At 33.3% G+C, this 27778-nt stretch overlaps 1 protein-coding gene across 1 annotated transcript in view; it reads right to left on the reverse strand.

Moving 5' to 3' along the window:
• LOC129219340 (ras-like GTP-binding protein RHO) overlaps positions 1–22990 on the reverse strand; it is a 29023-nt gene extending 6033 nt beyond the window's left edge. The window contains exons 1-4 of the mRNA XM_054853704.1: positions 22906–22990; positions 12300–12455; positions 7624–7824; positions 72–254 (exon numbers count right to left, since the gene is read on the reverse strand). Of these exons, the coding sequence (XP_054709679.1) occupies positions 72–254; positions 7624–7824; positions 12300–12455 (540 nt within the window). The 5' untranslated portion in view covers positions 22906–22990. The remainder of the gene's footprint in view (positions 1–71; positions 255–7623; positions 7825–12299; positions 12456–22905) is intronic.
• Positions 22991–27778: the final 4788 nt, after the last annotated feature.

Consider the following 27778-nt stretch of genomic DNA (forward strand, 5'->3'; position numbering starts at 1 on the left):
TCAGGTTCTTATCAAAATTCAGCTAAAATTAGAAAATTCAAAAGACTTTTTGAAAAAAGATAAAGCCATACCTGCAAGGCAGCTCTAGTTGCAGTTTCAAAGACTTCTCTCACACCTTCTTTAGTTTTAGCTGAGCATTCTAAATAACCATAAGCATTAATTTTTTCAGCCATTGAGCGTCCTTCTTCTGGAGTCACTGGCTTTTGCTTCATTTTGGCTAATTCACAAATTGTATGTGAATCATTCCTCAAATCCTAAAGCATAAAAATATTTTAGTCAGTGGAAAAAAGTATTTTATTATTATTTTTTTTTTTTTTTTTTTTTTTTTTTTTTTTGTAAAATGACTATCAACGGTTTTATAGTAAAACAAGCATATTTTTATTCATCATTTGTTTTATCTTATGCTTTATTCTTTGATATGCAACAAGTAATGAATAATTTTGAGGTGGTTCAGGGGTGATTGTGAGTTTCTGACAAATTACACAAAATTTGAGAGAAAAATGACTTGCTTTTTTCTAAAAAAATAAGCTCAAAATATCAAAATGTATACAGTCTGTCTCTGGCAAGTTGAGCTCTGCTGGTGGTCTGATTAAACGATTCCATTTGTTGAAATAGGGGTGAGGAAAAATGGCTGAAGGTCAAAAAGCTTAATGTTAGCCCAATTCTGAGCCAATCAATTCCTCTTCCTACTGATTGCTCTCCCTTGAAAGAAATGGACTTGCTCACACCCATAGCTCAACTTTTCAGAAGCAGACCATATGTAAATTGCTTTTGCTAAACACATAATATATTAATTTCAGGTAAATAACTGTTGAAACTAAAACATGTACCAGACCTTCCAACCCTTCCGTATTTTGCAGTAACATTCAACATTTCAACTATCTTCTGTCCTTCCGCAGATAAGAAAAAATCTTTACTATTGTTCCCATTTCACTTTCAAACAGATTCATTATGTAATTTCAGCAGTTTCAAAAGCTAAGACGACTTGTTTGTTTTGAAGCGACAATGTCATGCAGAAGCGAGTTTCTCCATAGTCAGTTCTGCACTAATCGAATCATACCTCCTGATACTATTTTCATGTTGCTTCCAAGTCCCCTTTCTTTGCCATATTGGCCAATAAACTCCTCCTTTTATGCAATTTTTTTTTGTCCCAGTTAATTGCTGACGTCTGATTGGTTTTGCCAGAGGCATAGCATGACCAAACATTTTGAGGGGAGAGGGGGCACCAGGGACTTCGCCAAGAAGGGTTTAGCAATCTTGTGGTGTAATTCTGCACAGTAACAACTTGGCAAGATATTTACGTTGCTATCACTAACATTTAAAAGTTGGAATTAATGTTTTTAAAATTTTCATTCGGCAAAATTTGGAGTTCGATTCGGCAAAAATTGGGGTTTTATTTGGCAAAATTATCATTCTGTAAAATTTGGAGTTCTATTCAGCAAAATATTATTGGGTAAAATTTGGAATTATATTCGGCAAAATTTGTAGTTCTATTCGGTAAAAATATCAGTCCGCAAAATTTGTAGTTCTATTCGGTAAAAATATCAGTCCGCAAAATTTGTAGTTCTATTCGGCAAAAATTGGGGTTCTAATCTGCAAATTTTGGGTTCTATTCGACAAAATATTACTCGGAAAAAATTTTGAGTTCTATTTGGCAACATTTTCATTTAGATAAATTTGGAGTTGGCAAAATAATCATCATTTGGCAAAATTTGGAGCCATTCGACAAAACTCATAGTTCTATTCCGCAAAATTTAGAGTTTTATTCAGCAAAAGACCAGGGGACGGCATATGTCCACTAGGGTGGGCCGAAACAAGCCGAAAATTTTTTTTTTTCGAAATCAGTTTTTGGATAGCGCGCAAAAGTTGCGTTGTAAGCTAGTTAGCACTCACAAAAAATTTCTTGGATATTAAAAAATATCTAGCCGGCGCTATTTGACCCTGAAAAACCGAAAAAAAAGTGAAAAATGAATTTTTGTCGAAATTTTTTTTTAGACAAAATTTCAAATATTTTGCTGGAATGCACAGAAAATGTTATGTAATGAGCCAGTTCGAGCCCATAAAATGTTTCATTGATTTTAATGAGCATTTAATCGCTCCTTTCCAACATCAAAAATTGGAGAAAAATGAAAAAATATTGAATTTCTTTAAAAACCAATGTGAAAATTATTTTTCAAAATTAAATCATAGACTGATTAATTAAATAGCACTATTAATCATAGTAATTATTATCACGAAATAGTATACATTTTCTAGAACTACATATAGAGATAATAAAATTTTGAAAAAGAAATCTTCAAATTTGATTTATATGCATAATGAATATTATTTTTTGGAATAATATTGTCCCCTGTTTCAAATGAAGGAAGTTCTTTCCTAGCTTGAAGTTTGGCACGAATGTATCCATCTCGTGCAGTTTCACCACGAACTTTTATTGCAGCTTCGGTTATTTGTTTCACACAACGTTCCACAGCTTGCGTGTGACAGGGAAATTTCTCGAAAGTGAGCTCTGTAGGCTGTTCTTTGCACATTTCTTTCAATTGTTGGTCTTTTAGATGCATTGTAAGAGGTGGCTCTGTTACAACACAGTTTTCCCAATCAACTAAATCAACATAATCAGCAGCTTCAAAATTGAGTTTAGGACGCTTAAAAAACCGTACACCATCCGAGCTCTTCGTCTTCTTATTTTTAGAGTTCAGAATGCGCCTAACAGCTAATTTTCGAATGTATTTTCTTGAGTCGAACAACATTTTCAACAGTAGCTTTTCAGGATGAGCGAAATATGCATTATTTGAGAGAACTTTGAAAATTATCTCCTTAACGTTGTCTGGAAACTGCCTTGCAAGAGAAATCATTTTCCAAAAATGTAGGGCACCATACTGGCAGTTCGGTTTCATTTCTATTTCAAACCGCATTGAAGCATAAACTAACATTACATACTTTACAAGCATTGTAAGATTTTCTGATGGAGTTGGAGTGTCTATATACAAGCGTAACAAACAGTTTGCAGTTGTCAGCCATCGCGTATGACTAAGTTTGCCTGGGCTACTGTCAGCCACGCTAGAAGGACAACTACCATCTTTTACGGCAAGACAGATTCTATACAAATATTGTTGTTCAGTACTTAAATATTTTATATCTTCCATGTCGAAAACCAGAAGATTGCAGTCAATTTTATCAAATTTGACTACAGGAATTTTTTCACAATCTCTAAGAAGTTGTCCGATAGCTCCAGAATATGAATGTGGTCCCTTTGTGCAACCATCCAATTCCAGAATAAGATGCCTTAGTGGCAACTCATTAGTATGCTGCAGACATAAGTTCCACTGTAAAGGTCTTTTAAGATATGTCTCAAGTAAACGAATTATTCCACCTTTCTATCCTGTATTTACATTTGTACCGTCGCATCCAATAACCGATAAGTTAAGCAAGCTCATATTATACTTTTTTGCAAAGCCTATAATACCTTGCAAAATTTTTTTTGCACTTTCACCAATTGTTAGTGATAAATGACCGATGTACTTGCTACCTGGTTCTTCTATCACTGCTACATGTGCTTCAGATGCGAATTTTTGATGGTCAGATGTCGTTTGAAGGGCTTCATTTTTGCTGCCGTCAAAATACAAACTCTTTATAGCTGCCCCTTTAACTGCTCTTAAATCCCTTTCTCTTAGCTTGCTCCTTTTTTTATCGACTTCCCACCTTACTTTTTTATCGACTATATATATAATATATATATATATATATATATATATATATATATATATATATTGTTTAGGAGAAACAAAGTCGAAATCAGCGAGAACTGCTATAGCAATTTTAGCAACTGCTCTATTTGAAACGCCAGTTAGATCTGCTGCTAAAGCTGTATGAGGCATAGAAAGTCTCATTTGACTTGTCGTTGTTGATGGCGCATCAGTTCGTTTACGTTTTCTTGAAAGCGGATAATTCAATTTAAAATCGTCATCTGTATTTTCTGTGCTTTCTCCTGATTCAAGCTCTGTTTCAGGTTCATTCAATGTAATATGACTTTCCTTAACCCTCAATCCACTTGTGCTGGGTACTGATATGTCTTTCTCATCCAAAGCAACATTTGTTTCAATTTTCTGGCATCTTTTTTCTCTTTTTCGTAAAATAGTTATAAAATAATCTTATTAATAATAGAAGCAGTTGAGAGCCGTTTATTATCCAGGAGAAACAATTGGAACCGAAGATTAAAAAATTAGCATCTATGTAACTATTTTTTATTTGAGTGTGTGCATTTTTTTTAAAATTGGCGTACAAATGTCGCATAAAATTGATTGAATTTTCACTGTTTTTTTTCCAAGTAACGTATTGCGTAACATTTCACTATTTACTTATTTCGAAACTACTTTATTTATTTATTTTTTTCATTTTTCCCATGTTTCAGTCTTGAAGGAGCGTAGCTAAATATTCTACGAAATGTATAAAAGTCTTTGAGGATTTCAACTAATTCACTGACAGATACTTCTGTTTGCTGAAACTAGCTTCAATTTTTTAATTTTTGAACCCCCCCCCCCCCCCTTTTTTTTTGAAAAAGTGCATTTTTGCCCTTTTTTTTCAGTTTTTCGAGGTCAAATAGCGCCGGCTAAATATTAAACAAATTTAACGAAATTTTTTATGGGTAATAACGGACCCATATAGCAACTTTTCCGCACTATCCAAAAACAGATTTCCAAAAAAAGTTTTTTCGGCCCACCCTAATGTCCACATCGCCTGGGACGGCGGAAGATACTAGTCTCATTTCCGCCCCAACTCATGCCCTGGCTTGTAGCCCCGACTTCATAATTAGCGTTGTAGTCTAATAAATATTTAATGCCAAAAGAGCGATTGCATGCCAAAATGCAACAACTTCCCAGCCGAACCAGTCACGTAACCCGGGAACATTAGTTTTCAAGCTTATCTCACTGAGACATTTGCCTTTGCTCCCTCCATTAGTATTAATGCTCCAAGATAAAAATCTTATTCTTTTTTTGACAAAAAAATTCTGCTGCTTTAAATTTCAGCATCAATTTTGAATTAAAAAAATTTTTATATCAGATTTTAGTCTTACTTGATAACAATTAGATGAAGTCAAAAAAAAAAAAAAAAAAACATTGTTAGTGAAATAAATGTAAGAGCCTATTTTTTTACTTTATCATCATTTTTTTTGGGGGGGGGACTTATCAAATATCATGAACACACACTTTAATATAATTATGTCTCAAATTTTTTTAATAAAGACTTCTGATACATTTTTAACCTCCAAAATATGCTGGTCACTATTTTTTTTTTTGGTCCAAAGTCAAATTGGGGAGACCAGAAGAAAAATATCTCATGTCATAAATTAACTTGGTACATAATACCTGTACCCTGATTTTCATCTTCAAACATTCGGCCGAAAATTTTAAATGAGGTTTTTTGAAAGATGTCACACACATAACACACCTGAATGGTTTTCATTACGAGTTGGATCTTTACATTTGAATGTAAGAAAAAAAGAACTTAATGTAATTCAATCGGAAAATTAAAAATTAGGATTTTGGGAAGAAGAAAATGTGTGTCTGTCCCCTTCTCCCTAATAACTTTTGAGGGCATAGACTGGTTTGAACATTTTTTTTTTTTGTTTCAAAGATCTCAGTGAGGACACCTCATTCTTATATTATTTTTTTTTTTTTTTGACTTGAACAATTTTTGTTCAAATTTGAACAATTCAAAAAGTAAGCCCCAATGAGCAAATTTAAGGCAAATATAGATCCCAAGTTTTAAACAATGTTATGAATCGCTAAAACATCTGTTTCCCGCCATTCTCTTTGTGCAGATATTTATGACTTATTTTTAAAAAAAACTGCCAACATTGGAAAACAGCTAGTATTTACAAGCTGTGTTATCCGGCGCTGCACAGTCTACCTTGAAAATAAAAGTTGTGTCAAGTGACACATTTTTAACAATCAGGCTTAAATAAAATAAAAAAATAGTGTACGATTCGACTCCAATAGGGGCGAAAATACCCCAAAGCAAATTCTTGAGCATCAAGGACCTCTACGCCAAGTTTGGCAAAGATCCAAAGTAAACTGAATTTGAATAAGGAAAACCCCCTGGTGGGTTGAAGCCCTCCCTCCCCCCCCCCCCCCTCCGAGGACAAAAAACTCCATGTGAGTTCCTGAGCACCAAAGAACCTCTGTGTGCAATTTGGCAAAGATCCAATTTAAACTGAGGATTTTTATCAGGAAATCCCCAACCGCTACACCCGGTCACATATGTAGCAAAAATGAAATATTTTTTATTGCTTTCGTACGAGCTTTAAAAGAAAATATTTTTTGTGGAATACTTACGCGGTATATTTAGACACATGCACAAAAAATTACTGTTCATTTTAAAAACTTCACAGGATGTTACAAAATAATATGAAGAATAGCTTATTTTCAGATTTTCTGAGTCACACACTTGTGTGTGTGTGTAATGCTGTGATACAAATTTTTATTAAAAATTTTTTAGAATTATTTTATGAGAAAAAAAAAAACTGCCACCTAAAAACTCTTACATATGTTCTGTTACTAACAGAAGAAATATACAATAAGGATACAATGTTAAGAAATATTTTTAAAAAAGTCATACTTAAAACTGGCATGGCCCAAATTGCCTTTAAAAATTGTTGTTAATACATAAAAAAAATTTTAATAAAAAAAATGTTTTATCAGCTTTTTACTGATATAATATTAACATTAATTGTATATAATATTATTGTTACAACTGAGTACAGGAAATATTTTCATTTCTCCCCCCCCCCTTCCCAAATGAAGAGAGAGGTTAACTAGACAGATTGCATTTTATTGGTTTGGAGAAAATGAAGTTATTTCTGCAAGTGGTAGTGAAACAAACTTCGAATGAAACATGGTGAAGACATGTTTGAGAAAGAAGGAATTAGACCTGAAAGTTCCAAAATTTTAATAAGTAGCAAGTGGCCAGTAGACCTTTTTAGCTACATAACTGCTTTATGCGTTAACTAAAGGTGTGTACAGTCATCAGGTCCTTTCCATTAAATAACATCTTTTCATCATTTTTTTTTTTTTTTTTTTTTTTGATAAATTATCTTAAAGACGTTATATAGGTAACAATTTAAAGCAACCTAAGTATCTTAAAAGTTGCTTAATATCTTCCTAATTTCTAATCTAAACCAATTCTGAGTAGATGAAACATATATCCAAAAGATATAGCTGCAGGTAAAACTACTTAGCAAGACCTGCCGGAATTAGCTGATGATCAACTTAAAATTCTGCAGAAGAAAAAAAACCATTGCCTGAATTACTTTTAAAAAAGGGTAAATATTCTTGATTGTTGTTGAATGATCAAGGTTCAATTCAAAACAAAAAGTTGTAACAATTTTCTTCTTTGATCTCACATGTAAAGATCACCAAATTTAAATAGAATTTCATTATTAAACTACTTTTATTGCATTTATTTTTAATAAAATTTTGTTAGGCATATTTTATGCTTAAAATCATGCCTCAAAAATGAAAAAGCTCTCTTATGTTTAATAACAAAATTATACATATTGTATTCATTTGTTGTTCTGATTAATTTAAAAATAATTGAATACATAAGCATATGAAATATAGATACCTTCTTATTTCCCACAAGTATGATAGGAACATTCGGGCAGAAATGTCTAACTTCTGGCGTCCATTTTTCAGGAATATTTTCTAAACTATCTGGACTATCAATGCTAAAACACATCAGAATGACATCTGTATCTGGATATGAAAGTGGGCGTAGCCGATCATAATCTTCTTGTCCAGCAGTATCCCACAAAGCTAATTCAACCTAAAACAGCAGAAAAAGCATTTACCTTTTTTTTAATTTAAGGGAATCCCAAATTATACAGTAAACTCTTGATTACCCGCAGAATTGAATGGCACAAGTGTCCTGGATAATAAAAATTGCAGACAAACGGCAAAAAGGGGGAACTAATAAGGTAAAACTAGCTCTTCCTCAAAAACTTGGCTGTATTGATGCATAATACTTTCTACAAACAATGAAAATATATACAGTGCAGTAAAAATGTTTTGTATTTTAGCCTAACAGAACTTCACATCAATAAAGAACAAGTGTATGTACTATAAAGAAAATGCAATAAATAAATAAGCAAATAAATAAAACAAAAACAACAAAGTTTAAATTTATAATTGTTCAACAAGGAAAAAAAGTCATTAGTATTTGTTTTTTTGTTACAAAAATACATGTTTCTAACTGTTGATTGACTTGTGGATAATCCGCTCACGGATAATCGGGAGTTTACTGTATGCAAAATTTAGCTTTTACTTTGTTTACAAGTATCATTCCAACTTTTAATTCTTAAGCATAGAGACAAGCTTACATACTTACTAACATTTTAAAAGGGGAGTCAGTAGGGGAAGATGGGGTACACTGAAACAAGGGGTGTACAATAAAATTATTGAAAATTTCTTCGATAAAGTTAATCACCAGAAGCTAAAATTTTTTATATATGTTACTAGCTGCGTGGCCTGCTGTCACAAGGGCTACTTTAAAAATGACAGCTATGTTGATATTTTTGCTATACTCTGACATCAGTTTCTAACATGTTGAGGATTAAATTAAATGCATGATGCAGGGTTTGCAAAACACAAGTAAAACATATGTATGGCAAAAATCTCATTAACGTTAATAATAGTTCTAAATGATACAAATTGCGAGTATTTTCAATTAGAATAAAAGATGAAAATATATGCAATACCAACTATAATCTGTGCTCATGTTAAACTGAATCACATCTGATCATGGGTGCAAGTTTGGTGATGTGTTCAAGACGGAAAATATTTTCAGTCCTCCTCCCCTCCAAGCATGTGTGCTTAAGGAAAAATATATATGTATAAATGTTGTAGATTTTAACTATGACAGAATTTGGAATCTGTGTTTGATGTGAATTTTAAGCTTTTGACTTTTGTAGTAACATGAACTTAGTTTAAATTGTAATATATTTTTTTGAGAAATAAAACATTGTATTTATAATTTCATCTTATTCTAATTGCATTGGACGCTAATGTGCTAAAAGCTATAACAGTTCAATTAAATTGATGTTTAATGAAGAATTTTTATCCAATAATTATTTTTATGCAACAAATTCAAAAACCTAATTCTTAATTTTTAGCGTAGTTGCCATATTTGGTCACTTGCAAGATGGAAGTAGACAGTAGGACTCGACCAATGCATCGGCGCCGATGGTTCAACAATTTAGCCATTGGCAGCCGATACTAACTTGCAGGAAACATCAGCCCATCGGCCTTAAAAAACATCGAAAAGCTGATGGAATTGGCCGATGTTTTTGAAAAAAAAAAGACCTTTGTTGTTTTACTTTTTAATACAAAATAAATGAAGTTATTGTTTTCATATAAAATTGTTTACTTAAATTTCAATATGAATTTCTATTTTGGTCACCCCTGAAAGAGTTTTTAATACTGCATTCAGGTACCAAACAAATTAATTATTGTCTTGTTTCTTGTGGCTGGATGTACATATGTATCTCTCATAAGTCATAACTCAAAAATGATAAGCTGTAGAAGGCTAAATTTTTGCATGTGGGGGTGTGCCTACGTTCCCCAGTTGTGCACTTCTCTTTCTGTTTTTGATTGTATGTTCTAAAAAGCCTATTTACCCATTTTTTGTGGCTATTAACTACTTATTTCAATGGAAAACTAATATAGTGTCTCAGACTGACGATCATTTGGTGATATATATGGTGGCGCCTCTGCAGCTGCAGCTCCTCCGGTCCTGAGCAATGTCCCCTGAAATCCACTTCTCCTGGTCGGTGGCGTCCATGTCCTACACATGCTCATACACTCACACACACACCTATGTGCATACACAAGTCTATGCACACACAAGCCGACACATGCATGCACGCCTACACACATGTAACCGCCCAGGAGAAGGGGCAGGTTTGGGGGGACAGGAGCAGTTTCTAGAAACAATAACTCCAATGAGTAGGGTCCTGTTGCAACCTGTGATTGCGAAAAACATAATTTGAATTAAAAATAACAGAATTCAAATTAATTTTTTCTTTGCAATCGGCCATCTTTGAACAATTGAAATCGGCCAAAAAATGCCATCCGTCGAGCCCTAGTAGACAGGATTCTTTAAGTGCCTGTTTCCAAAAACAGAATTAGATGTCTATTGCAATACAATGAGTTATTATACAATTCTGTCGCTCCCACACAGAACTTGAATTAAGCACTTCGAAACACTGCTGGCAAGTAAAAAAGAGTGATGTCTAACGAATTCCAAAAATTAATTGCACATCACTTATGAAAGATAGATTTTTAAAAAATATGCACCTAAATTTAAGACATCAAAGAGTAAGGTTTCTAAAAGTTTCGTGAAAATCCGAGAAGTCAAGTTGAGAAAAGATTTTTAGTTAATTTGACACAGAATGACATAAATCCTAAAAAATAGGGCCTTTGATTATTTTTTAAGGGTTTTGACTACAAAATATGGCCTTTAGAGGGGCCCCTACAAACAGTCCTTGAAAATAGGGCCTTTATAGGGACTTTTGAGGGCCTGTGGGAACCCTGTAGGATACAAGATTTTTTATAACTGTTGAATTTATCTCTTGATTTGGCACTCTAGGGAATCATATTAATTTGTTTCTTATTTTGGTACTTGATGTGTGTCATTATTGCATGCTGAAATAGTTTATCTTCAAAGCTGGTCTTTATTTGCTAGTCAAAAGGGTATCCTTCAACAGCAATTGAAGATGATATATCATCCAACGTTGCAATTGGAGCATCAAAAGGGAGAAAGTTTGGCACAGAAAAAGTTAAGCTGAAGTTAATACTGATATTATTCATAGAAATAAATAAGAAAATCATCTAAAATATCAGAAAATATACTGACCAAGAATCACCCTGGTGACCCAGAATTGCTATACTAAACTGGGGTATAAATCAGTATACTTTTAATCACGGTTGTCCTGTTTTGTCCACCCCGGAAAAAAAAACGCGAGAAAAAACCATCCTGGACAAAATGTCATTTTGTCCATTTCGTCCACTTTTTCGGTAAACTGAGAGTTTTTAATTAAAAATTTGAAGTTTTTAAAGCTATCTCTCTTTTGCCTATTATAGCCTCCTCTGGTACTGTTCTGAATACCCACAAACCTACTAAAGTAGTAATTTTTCTTAATATGTATGACATTAACATATCCATAAAATATGCAAGTACATAAATATTTTACAATGGGGTGACATCAATAAAAACTCGAAAAATATAACAGATATAAAATATTTTTAGTAAATTATGATCTAAAGTTAGCTGCACCAATGTGTAATTAAAAACAAAAAAATAGAGTTATGAAATTCTAAAGCTAATGATTCTATTTTAATTAAATGATTAATTCATAATAGAAAATGCATTAGAATAATATACTACTATTATTACACCATAACAATAAATTTATGTATGTATAGTCAGTTTATTTTTCATTTCCTCCATTTCATCCATTTTGTTCTGTTTCTTCCGGCGTCCCGGACTTTTTACAAAAAAGTGGACAAAATAACAACCCTGGCTGTGGGAACTTAACTTTTTAAAACTAAAAGGAACTTCAAAATTAAAAAGTATTTTCGAAAGGCAGTTTATTAAATTCTAAAGTTAACAATCATTCTATTTTAATTAAACGATTAATTCATGATACATAATGCTTTTGAATTATATACTAATTTTATTGCACCATAACAATAAATTTATGTGTGGATAATCAGTTGATTTTTCATTTCGTCCAGTTTCTTCCGGCGTCCCGGACTTTTAACAAAAAAAGTGGATAAAATAAAAACCTTGCTTTTAATGCTAACTATTTTTAAAAAGAAAAAATGTATATCGGTATGAAAAGCTTAGACCATTTGCTATTAAAACACAGCACCAATAACATTGTTACTTCACAAATGTTTCACCTACACGAATCTTGAAAAAAAAATCACGATTTTCCGAGACAATTTTTTTCGAAGGTGTTTTCATAGAAGTGTGAAAACAATTTTTTTTTTCTATTATTTACTTTACTGTTGCATTGTTTTTGCCTTTGATATAGGAAAATTGAATGTATAAGGATGACTAAGCATAATTTAGTTTATTTGTAAAAACATTTTTTAACAGTAAAAAATTGGTGACCATTATTTACCCCGGAAAGAAAGTGACAAATAATTCCCCCGGTGACCCTACATCTTACATGGAATACATTTTAGAAACTTGAAAATAAATTATTGACATATTTCATAACATCAATGCAAAATTACCTGTTTACCATCCACTTCAATATCAGCTACGTAATTCTCAAAAACTGTGGGTACATAAACTTCTGGAAATTGATCCTTGCTGAACACTATAAGAAGGCATGTTTTACCACATGCACCATCACCAACAATTACAAGTTTCTTACGGATGGCAGCCATCTAAATACATTCAAAAAGAATAATGAAAAAATTTGTCAAGTAAATACATTTTTAAGTAATTACAGCAAAAGATGATTAACATAAAGGGTAAACGTGATACTAATCTAATGACATGTACAATCTACATACTGTTGCATCAAAAATATAAGAAATCTGAAAAATATATGGAAGAAAATTATTTTTTTACAAAGATAAAATAGATTGCATGTTAAAATTACATTACAAATTTATTCTGCACTTCAGTCATGGGTGTTAACCCCGAAAAAGAAGAATCAGAGACAAAGTTCCAATGCAATCCAAAGCTTTAGGAATCAGAATTGGCACCTAGGTTTGAAAGTCTAGGTGTCAAATCAAAATTTTTAGTTTTAAAATGCAACTAAAGCTGCTTATTTCTAATACCGAGTCTAACTTAGTTTTGAAAGATAGCAGCACCAACTCCTCAATTTAGGCATAGTTCTAAAGGGAGGAAAATCTGTTGGAACTCGGCACTCAAGGTAACAGCTAGTGACTGCATACAGAACTTGAGGATCTATAGATTTAACGGAGATATACCAGAGCTGCTATTTTGTTCACTTTTTGTAAAAAGTCCAGGACGCAAGAAGAAATTGGACAAATTGAAAAATGACCAATTTTCCATATGTTTGATTACATACAAGCATTATGATGATGCAATTTCATTACTTAAAAAAAACTCTTTCAATTTAATTACTCAAAAAAAACATGATTGTATTTTAATCATTTTCTAATTTTTCCAGAAAAAAAAATTATTTACAATTTTGAGCAACAATTTCTTTTTCTTTTAAAATAATCAAGTTAAACAATATGAAGTAGCTGTTGAACATAATTTACATTACTATATGGCTATTCATTTCTAAAGAAAAGTTCCTTTTCGTCATAGAAAAATATTTTTAAAAAACAACTAATTAATAATAATAAATTAAAGACAAATACTAATGTGACAACTAGCAACAGGCTCTGGGCCCAACTAGGATGGTCTTAGTCAACACTGAGCAACAAAAAAAATATAATGTTTTGTCCCAAAAGTTTTGTTGACTGATTCTTATAGTACTTTTTACACTGAATCCAAAAATAATAATAGTTTTTATCTATCACGTATGGTTTTCTTGTGACAGTAAAATACAAATAACACACTTTTTTACCTATTTACAGCTATTCTACATTAAAAAGTGGTTGTAAGGGATTTTCTTGAGTATTTTGCTTCTGGTACATCTCTTTTAAGTGTCCAGCAGTAGTCAGCCAGCATTCTCGGACTCCATTTTCCTTGATATCGTTTTTCCATGCTTGAAATATCTTGATGGAAACGTTCTCCATGTTCATCACTAACATCTCCAAGATTTTGTGGGAAGAAGTCCAAGTGGGAATCAAGAAAATGGATTTTTAGCGACATGTTGCAACCCATATCACTGTAGGCTTTCAGTAGATCGTTGACATATTCCTTGTAGTTGTCGTCTTTATAGTTTCCCAAGAAATTTTTAACCACATTTTTGAAGCAGGTCCATGTTCTATTTTCTATGTCATTAAGTCTGCTTTCGAAATTGTTATCTTTTATCAAATCTCGTATTTGTGGACCAACAAAGATGCCCTCCTTGATTTTAGCATCGCTTAGTCTAAAAAATTTCTCTTTTAAGTACAAAAAACCTTGTCCATTCTTGTCCATAGCTTTGACAAAGTTTTTCATCAATCCTAACTTGATATGCAGTGGTGGCAGGTAAACTTTTTTAGGATCAACCAAAGGTGTGTTTTGAACATTTTTCTTGCCAGGTTCAAGGGATTTTCGCTCAGGCCATGATTTCTTTTTATAATGGTTTTTCCGATCTCGGCTGTCCCATTCACAAAGGAAGCAACAAAACTTTGTATAACCAGGCTGCAAGCCGAGTAACATAGCAATTACTTTAAGATCTCCACATAAGTTCCATCTGTATCTATCATATTGGATATTATCTAAAATCAGTTTCATATTGCCATATGTCTCTTTCATGTTTGCAGCATGGGCCAAAGGGACTGAAGGGAATTGGTTACCGTTATGCAATAGAACAGCCTTAAGGCTAACTTTGGATGAGTCTATAAATAAACGCCACTCTTCTGGTGTATGCTCATGACCTAAAGTATTCATTACTGCTGAAATATCATTACAATAGACTAAGTTTCCTTCTTGGGAAAAAAAATCCTCAAAATCCTCTTGCCTGTTTCTAAAGTTACATACTTTAGTACTTTTGCAAAGTAAGTTCCAGCCCTTAAGGCGTGACCCCAACAGTTCTGCTTGTTTTTTAGATAAATTCAAATCACGAACCAAATCATTAAGGTCACCTTGAGTTAATAAATGAGGTTCAGTGCCTACCTCAAAACTAGGATCTTGTACATCATCATCTTCTTCTTGATCTGGTTCAGGATTTGTAATGTCACTAATTTCTATGGACGTTAGAGGAGTTGGTATTGGTAGTTCTTGACTATGTCTGACAGGTCGGATCGCTGAAGGCAAGTTGGGATATTTTAAAGTATGTTTTGACTTAGTTGTTATCCCTGTTGTAATTGTTAAGCAAAAGTAACAGTCTGAAGTGTGATCCGTCGGTTCCCTCCATACCATTGGAACTGCAAACGGCATGTGTCGTCGAGAACCGTCGGCCCATCCAGTCAACAGTCTACAGCATGTAACACAACATATGTGTGGAGCCCAGTTTTTGTCCTGGTCACCCACCTTACAGCCAAAATAAAGTTCATAACACTTTTTTATCAAAGGAGTAAAATTTCTTCTTTGCAATTTAAAAGTTAACTCACCACACACATAACAAAACGTGTCCGGATGATTTAAACATCTACGAGGCATGTTTAACTATGCACACAACACAATTTAAAAGCACTGTCTCTTGAACAAAAATTCCTGTTTGGGAGGCCATACAGCACTGACTGAGCTTGAGTCAACAAGAGCGAGCGTGTCGCGACGCGCTGGTGACCTTGTGCGCTGGCAGACAGCCAAGGCTCCTTATCATAAATTGAATATACATCCATATACATATATATGATACTTAAATATAACTTAAGTGAAAACTTTTCACTAATTAATTAAGTTATTTTTTTGGTAAAGTGTTATTTTAATAATATATTAAAATTTCAAAAAATACGAAAAATTAAAAAATAAAATAGGATTTTTAAAGAAAACCTTGCGTGATAGACTATTTTTGATTGCATATTTGAACTCTACACATCAAAATACACAAGAAATAGTGTATATAATGCATGGGACAAAACATGTGTTTTCCAAGTCCCCAATGAAGATCAATGGCCCTTGTAAAGCTATCCACCCCCTTCCTCATTACCGCCTCTTCTGGTAAGCCAGCAGTTCCCAACCTTTTTAGTTGTGGGGCCCACCAGTTTTGTAGAAAATACCATTGAGGCCCACTAACTACTAGATATTACTGGTACAGCCAAAATGTACTTTCGGGGGGGGGGGGGGGATCATCCGCTCATAACTGTACTTAAGTGTAAAGAATATACCATACTAGAACTGAAAGTGTTAAAAACAAAAGTTCTGGAGATGTTAATACCCTTCTCCTCTAATGCTGCACCACTGATAATAATGTACTGCACAAGAACGATTTTCTAACTAATTTCTAAGGGAAAAAAAATAAGGGAACTGATATCTGCATTGAAACTGAATCGTTATCGTCTCAAATAACTCGCAACATTAAATGCATTTCCATATATATATATATATATATTAGGGTGGTCCTTATTTATATGGGGGAAAAAAATTTCGGAATTCAACAAGTGACGCCCCCCTAGTTTTGTGACACTATAATAAAAAGTAATCGGTGCAAAATTTGAACTCGATCGGTCAATAATAACACGTGTCCTTAGGAGGTTGAACTTTCAACACTTTTGATAATTTTCTCACAAATCTTCGAGTTTTTACTTCAGACCCCGTACATCGTTTCTTCTATGTTTGCAAAATATTTTTACAGCAAGATAGCACTAAAATTAATCTTTTCAATTACTTCATATCGTCTAAAGATTTTACGTTGAATAAGAATGAAATATTGCTTTAGAAACTTTACCTTAATCGTACGCTTTTCTCAATGTATCTCAATCGTGTGCATTTTTTTTTCCGATAGTCTTGGAGTGTCTGTAAAATCCTAGATTGCTTTTGTGGCTCATATTTGGTAAATTGATTGTGAAATTCATCGATTAATTGTGCTCCTCTTTCAGTTGTATCATTCACAACTTTCAGCATTTAACGATATCTCTTCCCTTTAAATAGCTTCCTTCATTTTGCCATGAATCAGGATCAAATAGGAAAACTTCTTTTGGTGTTTGTAACTTATCAAACAGTTTTATTTACTTGTATTTGATTCTATAAAGAGGAAGATCTTTACTAAGAAAGTATTCCAAATCATCTACTGTTATTTGAAATTTTTTATACAGTCATCAGACAAGTCTTCCTATTCAGCAAGCATTTTTTTGAAGAATTCTTTTCCTATCTTCAAAGTTAATGCCTTCATCCAATACGGACAAAGCTACTAGTTCATCCCCTAAGTACCATAAGTGATTTATGAATTTTTCAATCTCTGCTTCTGTTGAATGTTTGTCATCATTTTGTATGCTGCAAGTTTTTTAGACAATAGACATATTAATTTAAAAGGCCTAGAATGGGTTGCTGCAAGAAACTATACCTTCATACAACATTTAACTGTAAAACAGCATTTACGAGCAATCTCTTCATGTAGTGTCAATTTAAATTGCTTCCTAAATATATAAATTTTCAAACAAGAAATTCCTTTTACCACCCCTCTGGGTCAGGGATAAGCTCTAGGTTGCCGAAAACATATCCCTGTAGAAGGGAGGATTTCACCAAGAAATATTATTACACGTTATGAGAATTCCCTGTAATATTTCTTAATTCCGCTTTCTATGAACATTGAACAATAATAGGTCATCAAATTCTTCTTTTAGAATTTAAGTGGTATGTGCAATTTTTGAATTTTAAAGCGCCTTAATAATGGAATATCGAATCTAGAACTAAGAAAGGCAAGAACTTCTTTAAAGACACTCTGCAGTACGATTTCAAGTGCATGATGATAGCAATACAAATGCAATATATCACCGTTCAGCTTTTGCTCTAAACAATTACATGCACAATTTACACGGCCGGTGTTGTCAGCCGCTGTATAAAATACTACAGCTTGAACAGTTAGCAATAAAGAGCAATCATCTAAGATATCATATACAAGTGAAGAAATATCTCAGAAATTCTGAGTAGCTGTTCAACATTGGAACCTGAAGCTATCATGGTAAGCCTATCGGCGTTTTTTTCCCAGTTACATCTGAATGCAGCTTTGTATCCCAGGGAATAACTAAAAAATCTAAATTTAAATTCATGAACTCTGATTTTACCTCTCGAAGATTTTTTCTTGCTCTCTTAAGGGATGTACGATTGATCATAAGGTTATATGGATTTAAATTTACTGCATCTACATAGGCTGTTAATAAATGAGCAGCATCTTTGTCCCTAATATGGCATTTGTCTAACATTGATGAAATGCGAGCAGATCTCAATAGTTGTCAAGTTTTTTTGCGTTGTGGTAGACCAGATATAGAAAAAAGGTTCAACAGGTTAGGATAGATACCCATTTCGGTTTCTAAATCTTGTGAATTACAAGAGGAATTTAATGATAATAAAGGACTATGTACTGAAATAGAAGACAGTTTAAAGTATAAATTTTTACATTATTCCGATCTGGAATATTTTTAAATTTATATTTTAGATATGGAAAATAGAGTTTATTTTTATGGTAGGGTAAACGAGGATTTTTCAAAATTTAAATTATAAGAATGCATAAACATTTAAGTATATAACTAAAGAACAGCGAATTAAAATATAATTGTCATTACTTATATTTATAGCATGGAAACCTAGTGACCCTATTTGCCATACCTATTGCATACACAGAAAATTTTCTAAATCAACACCCCCAAAGCCTGGAGGGGGCAATTTGCTGTTATCAAAAATCATTCATTAATGGCCTAGGCCATTCATTAATGGCCTTTAGAATCCCTTCATCTTGGTGGAAAGAAATGTTCCCCTGCCGCTTGGTTTGAAACGAGTGCGAATAGTGTTATGCCTGTCCCAAGGCCATTGGTGTACATGTACCCTATGTAATATGTAAAATTTTACAGAATGAAAGTGAGAGAATGGTTGGTCAGGAAGTAGCAACATCTATTGAGGTTCAAAATTACTTTAAATATGAAACCTAGGAATATTTTTACATAAAAATGAGAAAATCCGCAATTTTTTCTTTAAAACTCAAAAAAGAGGGCCCTAGGGACACGTGTTAATATTCATGGATTGACTTAAAATTTTGCATGGATCATTTATTTGTATAATGGAACAAATTGAGGGGGCGTCATGTAAAATATCTACAACTTCAAAAATAAGAACCACCCTAATATATATATATATTTTTTTTTAAACTGCAACGAAAAGTCTCATTCAAATAGGTAGGTTCTCGAATAGCCCCTTAAGTGTCTCAATTCATTGGTTAGTCGTGTCAGTTCAATAAAGGAGGAGCATTTTTAACTTAAAAGTTTGAACCTAATATTTTTTTTTTTTTTTTTTTGACAATTTTCTTTAAAGGAGTTTCTGATTCATTTAGATTTCATTTTCAATTATAAAGGAAAGTTCCTAAGAAATATGAAAAATCTTAATCTTAAAGTTCCTTATTGGCGATAAGCTAGGGAGAGGTTTTGAGCGACGGTGCATCAAACTTTTTCGCAAAAAATGGAAATTAAGATCCCGAGATTTATTTTGGTTCAGATTCTAGACCAGTGTCCACGGCCCAGTAACAGGCTGTTCGCGGCCCACTTGTTGGCCGAAGCTCATGAGTTGGGAACCGCTGCAGTAAGATGTTCCAAGTGCCCACAACCCTAATATTACTGTGTCATTAGTTTGTTGTGAAGGATAACACCAGGTTAGAAACTATAAGCTTTATGAATACTGTTTACACATCTTATATTTAAAAAATAAAACCACACAAATAAAATAAGATAAACTGCAATTTTTTAAGCTCTTGAAAGAAAAAAAAATATTGATGAACAAAGTTTATCTTAAAATCATTCAACAACAACAAGAGAAAAAAAACAATGCTTAATGTGTAAAATAGCGATGTACTGTACCTGGTGAAACAGAAATGCGTTAAATACCTACAAAGATTGCATACATGAATTTTTGTTATTCAAGGAACGCCTTTAATAATGCAAGAAGATTGCTCACATCTTTTTGCTTTGGGAAAATAGATTCACTGTAATACCAAAACACGTATTGCTATCTTGCCCTTTCAACAGGTTTTTTTTTTGACAATTTCCTGCTGATGTAAGAATCTGTTTGTAGCAGCTGGCATAATTTATATTTTTTCATCTTGAATATAGTTTGTATAATTTAAACAAGCAGCTATAAGTAAAGATCTTTAAAAAAAAAAAACTTTCATTGTGATGCATTGCAACATCGCCATCTAAGTCGACGTTCGCCGACCTTAACCCGGCCCGGTAGCTACCGGTCGGTTGATCACATGACAGCTAATATGACCGGTTGTTTACCAACAAATGCTTCATCGAACACTTTCGGTTGATCACTGGTTACTTGCGTAGACATGGTGCAGACGAATGATACAAAGATGATTAAACATTAGTAGCAACCAGTTGACTGGTAGCTCTCATAGAACGCTGCGGTTAGTTACCGGTTAGTCAACAGTCGACAGGGTTGCAAGTAACGGCCAGTGGTGGTTTTAATCATGTATAAAACCAGCTTGAATAAAATCGGTTTTGTTCAGTTTCGGCCATTGGACGTGGATATAGGAAATAAAGTTTAAATAGAATAATATATAACTGTTTCCTAGTTTTATGCGAACAAAATGAATTTCAAATTTAATCAAAGTATATTTATTTTTTAATACATTGAATACATGTTACAACTTTTGTGAAGAATAGCTATTAGTTTGTATTGCAGGGTGTTTTAGTATTCCTAATAAACGAGTATCCTTTGTCTTTGTTGTGAACAATTTGCAATGTTAATATAAGAATAGTGGTATTTAAATTAATAAATCGATTTCACAATTTATTTCAATTATCATAAATACACATCCTATTTCTTCCAATCATGCATTAAAATGTGCAATATTATGCATACAAACTCTATGTGTACACTTATTAGTACGCTTTTATACAATACAGTTTTTGGTCAGCTGTATGTTGGTTAAATCCAGTTTTGGCCGGTTTATGCCAGCGGCCATGGCTAAAACTACAACCCTGCTGGTCGAGGTCGGTGAATGCAACCTAAGACTGGTGATGCATCACAATGTAGAAATTTCTACATCACCCTGTCCCTGATACATATCACATCTTTATTATTGGGTAATGAACTACAAGCACACATACACAGTTCTTACACACTACTATCAACCCATTAAAATAGCACCCCTTGTTTGATGAAGAAAATAAGTGCACATTAGTAGCAGTATCTTCTCTCCCCACATTTTATAGATATTGAAGGTATTACTTACTGTTTGAAAAGCAAGTAATCAAACACCATTTACGAATACCTTTATCCCCAGTGAGAAATAATACAATAACGTACACTATCCAGCTAGCATTAACCAGTTGAATGTAGAGAGTGATGATTCGCTACACATTCCATCAAAATTGTAAACCTTACATAAAAACCATATTCTGTTTTTCTTTTGCAGGAAAAAGTAAACACTAGCACATAAAAAATGGCTAATGACTATGTATAGTAAACTCCTGATCCCAATTATCCACCAAATAGGGTGGCATGGTAACCCCAGATAAGCAAATTCCAGAATAACAAGAAAAATAGGTAAAAACAATGCTAGTGTACGCAACAGCTTAAAAAATCAATAACACTCACACACATTTAAACTATATGGCTAAAACGATAAGTGTTTTTTTATTGAAATTCATGAAAAGCTAAGTAAGGAGTGCTCCGTTAAAAGGGAATTTAATCAATAACTGCACAGCACAAAAATTGAAAAAGCTTCAACTACACTATTTTGAGATCTAAATCTTAAAGGTATTGTCCCTATCAAACTTGTAACAGATATTAAAATATTTGCATGGCTGCATAGATAAAACATTTCAAAAACTAAACCGAACTATTCTCTTTTTCATGAATTTGCAATGTTATATTGCTCGAAGATTGGGATCATTGGGATCATAAAATCAAACTAAGCCTTGTTCAAAAAAAATATCAAATTACACTGAGACCAGTGACACATCCAAGGGGGGGGGGGGAGGGGGACAAGTACAGAAATTTTCTACATATGACCACAGAAATTAATAAGCTAACCATATCCCACTCCCCACCCTACAAAATTAAACCTAGTATGAAAAAAAAATTCTGGCTATGCCACTGGAAGATACATAACATTATAACAGTTGATATTCAATATAATTTAAATCATCGAACATATTTTAGATCATTTTCACCCCTCACTTTATTGTGGTTTAATATAGAGTGATTAAATGGCATTAATTCTCTTACAGAAAATATAACAGCTGTTTTCAGATCATTATTCGCGTAAATTTCACAATTAAACATTAAAGTGTTTTAAATCATTTAAAAATATTCATTTAAAATTTAAACACTTCTGGGCTGGAAAATATTTTTATGAAATTAGTTTCTATACATTCGATTATGGTTATCGTTACTTAACAAATAATTACACAAAAAGAAAAAAAAAGTTTAAAAACTAGAATTTTAAATGTTCATACATTTGACATTCCCGAGAAATCAAAATAACAGTAGAGAATTATTAATTACACGATAATCATAAAAGTATGAAAACTTCAATAATACATTCCAATTTAAGAAGCATCCGGCAAGTTTTGGCAGTTTATTTTGAATATGACACAAGTAAATAGCACGTCTGTAAACAACAGATACAATTTTAATGAAGATTATTCTCTGCTAAGACAATTAGAAATTTAAATGCTGCTATGTATAAATTTACTGAAGATTTATTAAGATAACAAGGATATAGAAAGAAATATGAGCAAATATTGGTAAGATTTTCGACATGATAACGATTGTTTACATACTTTTCAAAAGTTTGGTAAGAAACTATTAAATAATTATGTCACTCCACTGTAACATTTTATAAAAAATTAACCAATAAAACAGTGTTCCCGTGAAATCTGTAAAAAAATATTTACCAACAACAGCACATTGAAAAGCCGATACAATTCAGAGAACTTGTTTCAGAGGACTTTGGTAGGGTTATGATGAGAGCAAATGAAAGTCGAAAGAAAACAAGCTTCAATTATCCGCAAATTAATTCAGAACTTCAAAATAGGATAACTGGACATTTATCACATATAGAAAAATACTAATGCTATTATTTAAACACATTATAATATTACTTACAGAAGATAAACTTGGACCACACCTCGATGAAGCATTCAGCAATGATCGCGCAATCACTTAGGAATGTGAATCGTGACGTCACTCGAAAAGAATAACTTTAGGTTAGCAATTTATTTGATATTAAACATTTTCAAGCAGAATCTATTTGCCATAAAATAAGTCTTAAATTTGCTAATATACTAATACATTGAGCAATATACTTGTGGGAAACAAATGCATTTTTTCCCAATAGGTTGTAGTTTTAATAATAAATGAGTTCAAAATTCAACTGCTTAATTCGTATTTTCGCTTTCGTTGATTGGTTTTTTTTTTATTCAAGATCCTGAAGGGACGAAGGAAAAGAAAGTAATCAAATAAATAACTACAAAAAAAGAAATAACACTTTGAAAAAATTGTCACATTTCAAACTTAATCTTCTATTCATTTGTTTGAAGGAAACTTTCCAAAATTATATTACATTTTATTCCTGCTATTCCCCCTCCCCTCATCTTTCCCTTCAAACTGTAACAGGATTTTGAAACGAAAACATATGAATAAATAAAGATTTCGCTTCAATGGAAAGTAGTTTTAAAAGCGCCAAAACTATTTGATTATTATTGGTTTAATTTTCATACGTACTAAGCAAAAAGAAATAATAATAAAAAGTGGTCCTTTCCTTACCCACGGTGGATGAATGAAATCGGTCCAGTCGGTCATTTTAGCCAAAAATAGATTTTAGGTCCTCAAATGGAATGCGTAACAAGAACTTCCCCTCAAAGGATGTCCAAGTCCTGAAAAAGTCAACTTTTATTCTGTAAAACGTAAATAAGAGCAATCAAAATTCGACTGTAAATTCATATATTCATACATGCAACATGTTGCCCTCCGTTTTCTTTTCTCTTTTTTGCTACTTCCCCTAAAACAGTGACGGATTTACAATGTCGCAATTACGAGGGCACCTCATGATCGTAGAGGGGATCAAAGGGGGAATGCAGAAAGAAAAATTATAAACTTTTTTTATTGTCCTCTGATAGACAAAGGAAATCTAAAGGGGCTTTATGACAAGTCCCCAAATCTGTAAATCAGTCACTGGAAGCAAAAAGTCTCGAAATTCATATATTCGCATTTCTTTCTCAAAATGAGTTAATATTGCTGCCTCGTTTGCCTTTTGAAACTGCTTTTTTTTAATGATTTTGCTTAGTTTCGTCGAGCCCGTTATTATGTGCAAAATTCCTTACTCCACTAATAAAAACCATTGTAGGCTCCAAACTGCAACCGACAAAAACCGTTTGTTTGCAAAAGAAACAGGTTATAGGTGCTGCCATCTACAGTTAGCTATCTGCGTTGTACACTATTTGTTATCTGTGATCGACAATTATGAATAGGGAACCACCTTTCTTTTCCCCTCAAAACGGGACATTTAATAATTTTAAACAACTGCATGTGATTTAAAAACAATCGCATATTTTTAGTTTGTACAAAAACATACCCTGTTTATTTGGTGCTAATTTCAAGATTGAAATTGGGTGGATTTTATTCAATTTACTTATAAAATTAGCATTGCGGAACTATATGATTCGACAGTGTGCTTTTTCACTAGTCTACAAATTATTCAAAGGAGTAAACACACTTTTTATCAGTGCATAGGGGAAGAGAAATTTAAAATTTATTTAAACAAATAGGAACACAACAAGAGGCGCACCTTCGTATATGGAAGGTCACATTACGACTTCCCAAAAATTTTCCTTATTCTGCAAATTTTCTCTGACGATTCGGAAAAGTTTGGAGACATAATTGCAATGATGAAAAATGTAAGTTCGTGGCACCCCTGAGTGAACGTTCGCATGATTTAAATTGCATCAGGATTGAAAAGTTCGTTGATTCGAATTCCACCCAAAAAGACGGTTGATTCAAAAAATTCTCAGTGTTTCATTTTCTGTCACTTTAGGAAACGGGACATTTCAGCGACCCGCAACCATGTCGTGCGGAAACAAGAATAACGAGACACGCTACCTGAAAACGGGACGTCTCAGTGCCGCGTATATCGTAGCTTTTGGCATTTGGGACATTTAAATTGCGGTATAGTTGCGTTTTTATAACGAAACATATGTTAATTTTGACTAATCTTGTCTACTATTTGTAACTGAACACTATTTAACCAAAAATTATTTTTAAAAATTAATCTCCTTTTGAAATTATCTTTTTGGTAATTGAAACTTACATCTGCGTCTGCATATTTTCAAGACAGGATTTAGGATGGGGCGGGGGGCACACCAAAAGGTTCTGCAAGGCGCAGCGTAGCATATCACGCATCTTGTTCATGGCAGAGAAGGCTGTCCCAATATTAAGAAATGGTGTATGATTTTAACAGCGCCAGTTTTTTTTTTTTTTTTGAGCAATCGTATGAATTGCAATTGTTTTCACTTGACCTCTGATCGAATGACGTCCACGGCCTTCAATTTTTATTTCTCTATGCTATAAGAACGACTGCATTATAAATGCAGTCGTCCAATAACTGTCTCGGAATCGAATTATTTATAAACAACCTTCTCGACTTTACGCAATCATTTTTACGCGAAGCACATATAGCATCCAGCATCCGGTCCCTCTGGCATTCATTTGAATTTTGACGTCTTGAATTTAAATTATGGTTTCGATAAAAGTCACTTGAAGAAACAAGAAACCATACGAGTAGAGTTTCTACGAGTAGGGTCCTATCGCAATCTGTGATTGCGAAAAACATAATTTGAGAATTCGAGATCTCAAAATTCAAACTTTTGTTTTATCGTACAATCAGGAACAGGACCGACGAGAGACCATTTCAGCCTAGTCGGAAACTAGGGGCCCGGGCATTGGGAGGACTCGGCGACATCGACGCAAAAAAAAAAAGAAAAAGAAAGAAAGAAAAATAGAAAGGAAGAAAAAAAAAAACTCTGAATAAGCGAAAATGTAAAGATTTTTTTTTTTATTTTAGCCTGAGTGTTCGGAAATAAATAAATGTTCTGTTCTCACTAATGATAGGGATGGTGAAAGTGTGTAGTGAAATAAACGTCAATCGTTTCGTGCATGTAACCTTTTATACATATGTTTATATGCATAATGGATTATCCCCCGCCCCCTCGCCAAAAAAGAACGATTGTAAGAAATCACGAGAGCGTTTCGAGTTGAGAATTGCGAATAATATTACTGACGTCAGGGGCATTTTTACATTATTGGGGGCCCGTCTCAATGTATTTTTGCCCATCTCCCTGTCTATCACTCTAAAATAAACTGCAATATTGTTAAAAATATACTTTTCATAACTTTGATCGTGAATAAAAGAAAGCAAAGTCGAAGATTCTTCAAAGGATTGTCTTCAGACGTTAGACAGTATTGTAAAGAGACAGTTGATTTTAAAGCTCAGTTGATTTAGTTTTTCGTCTTTCATGATAAACGAAGATTAATTATTGATAAAATTAAAATACCACCTGTTCATCAAACACTAACTTATTTTAAGATTGATTGACAAAAATAGGGCTCCTAAAGAACATTGCGACAGGCAACTAGTCTCGGAATTTTAGCACTGGACAGGGCCGTGCAGTTGCACAGGGCCCCGCACCGAGTTGTATTATTATCAATGAATTTCTTTTTTTTTTCTTTTTTTTTCTTTTCTTTTTTTTTTTATTTCTTTCTCCGTCTTCACAGAACAAGCTTGACCTAGTTCAAAGCTCTACTGAACGTGGGGCCCCATAAAAATGCAAAATGAGGACGAATAGAGGGCTCATGGAGAACCAGTATACGCCCTCCACCCATGCAACTAATACTACACTCATGTGCAGCCCCCTCTCCCAAGGGCCAGACCCCTAGTTTCTGGTTATAAGTTCACATGGCCTCTCGCTGGTCCTGGAGGATGAATCCCAGATAATTTTCCGGGGGGGGGGGGGGTTGCTTTAAAATTTGTCAGTTAGAGCCAGTGTTGCCAGATTGGCGGGAATTTAACCATTTTGGAGAAATCTGGTTCTCTCTGGGGAAATGGGTTTTGAGGGGAATTCTTTGGGGGGGAATTTTTTTCTTGGGGAAAACTTTGCTCAACTTTATGGAATTTGCATTTCGCATTATGTGGAATATTATGCTACGGAATTCTCATTAATAGTTCTGCGTGAGTAACTAATTGATACGTGAAACAGGCAAAAAATAAGTGTGATAAAGAATGTTCTTGGATATAAATACATACAAAAATCATAGTTTAAATGCACATACAGAAGCAGAGTAGTAAATGCGAGTAGAAAAAAAAAGATTTGGTTATTTCTTATCTCTCGGGGGGGGGGGGGTCAGGCGCTTGTATTTATGACTAGTGGCACCCGTACGGCTTTGCCCGTAGTAGAAAATTAAAAGGTATTTTGGTTCACCTGTATATTTACAAATAATGCATGATGAATTTCTCGCCAATTGGCTTGCCCACGTTACGGTTCCACATTATGATAACTCGGTAATTTAATTGTCCATCTTATGATAATTTTGCTCGGGAAAATGTTCTTAATATTGGAATAGAAAAAGAACAAAATCGAATTTTCAAAAAATTGCTTAAAGGTGCACACCCCCATGCTACAAACTAATTCTTTGCCAAACTCCATGAACATCGGTCGAACGGTCTAGGTGCTATGCGCGTCACAGAGATCCTGACAGACAGAGATTCTGACAGAGAGAGAGATCCGGACAGAGAGACTTTCAGCTTTATTATTAGTAAAGGTAAAAAAAAGATAAAGATAAAAAAGACAAAAAAAAAAGCGAAAATGGGAAGAAAAAAAATTGGGGAGTTTTATAAGAAAATTTGGCTATTTGGGGAAAAAACTTTTTTTTTTTTTAAGAGACAAAAATATCCGAGGAAGTCGATTCATTTTACGGAAATATTAGT

This window comes from Uloborus diversus, chromosome 3 (assembly GCF_026930045.1).
Source record: "Uloborus diversus isolate 005 chromosome 3, Udiv.v.3.1, whole genome shotgun sequence".
Classification (NCBI taxonomy): Eukaryota; Metazoa; Arthropoda; class Arachnida; order Araneae; family Uloboridae; genus Uloborus; species Uloborus diversus.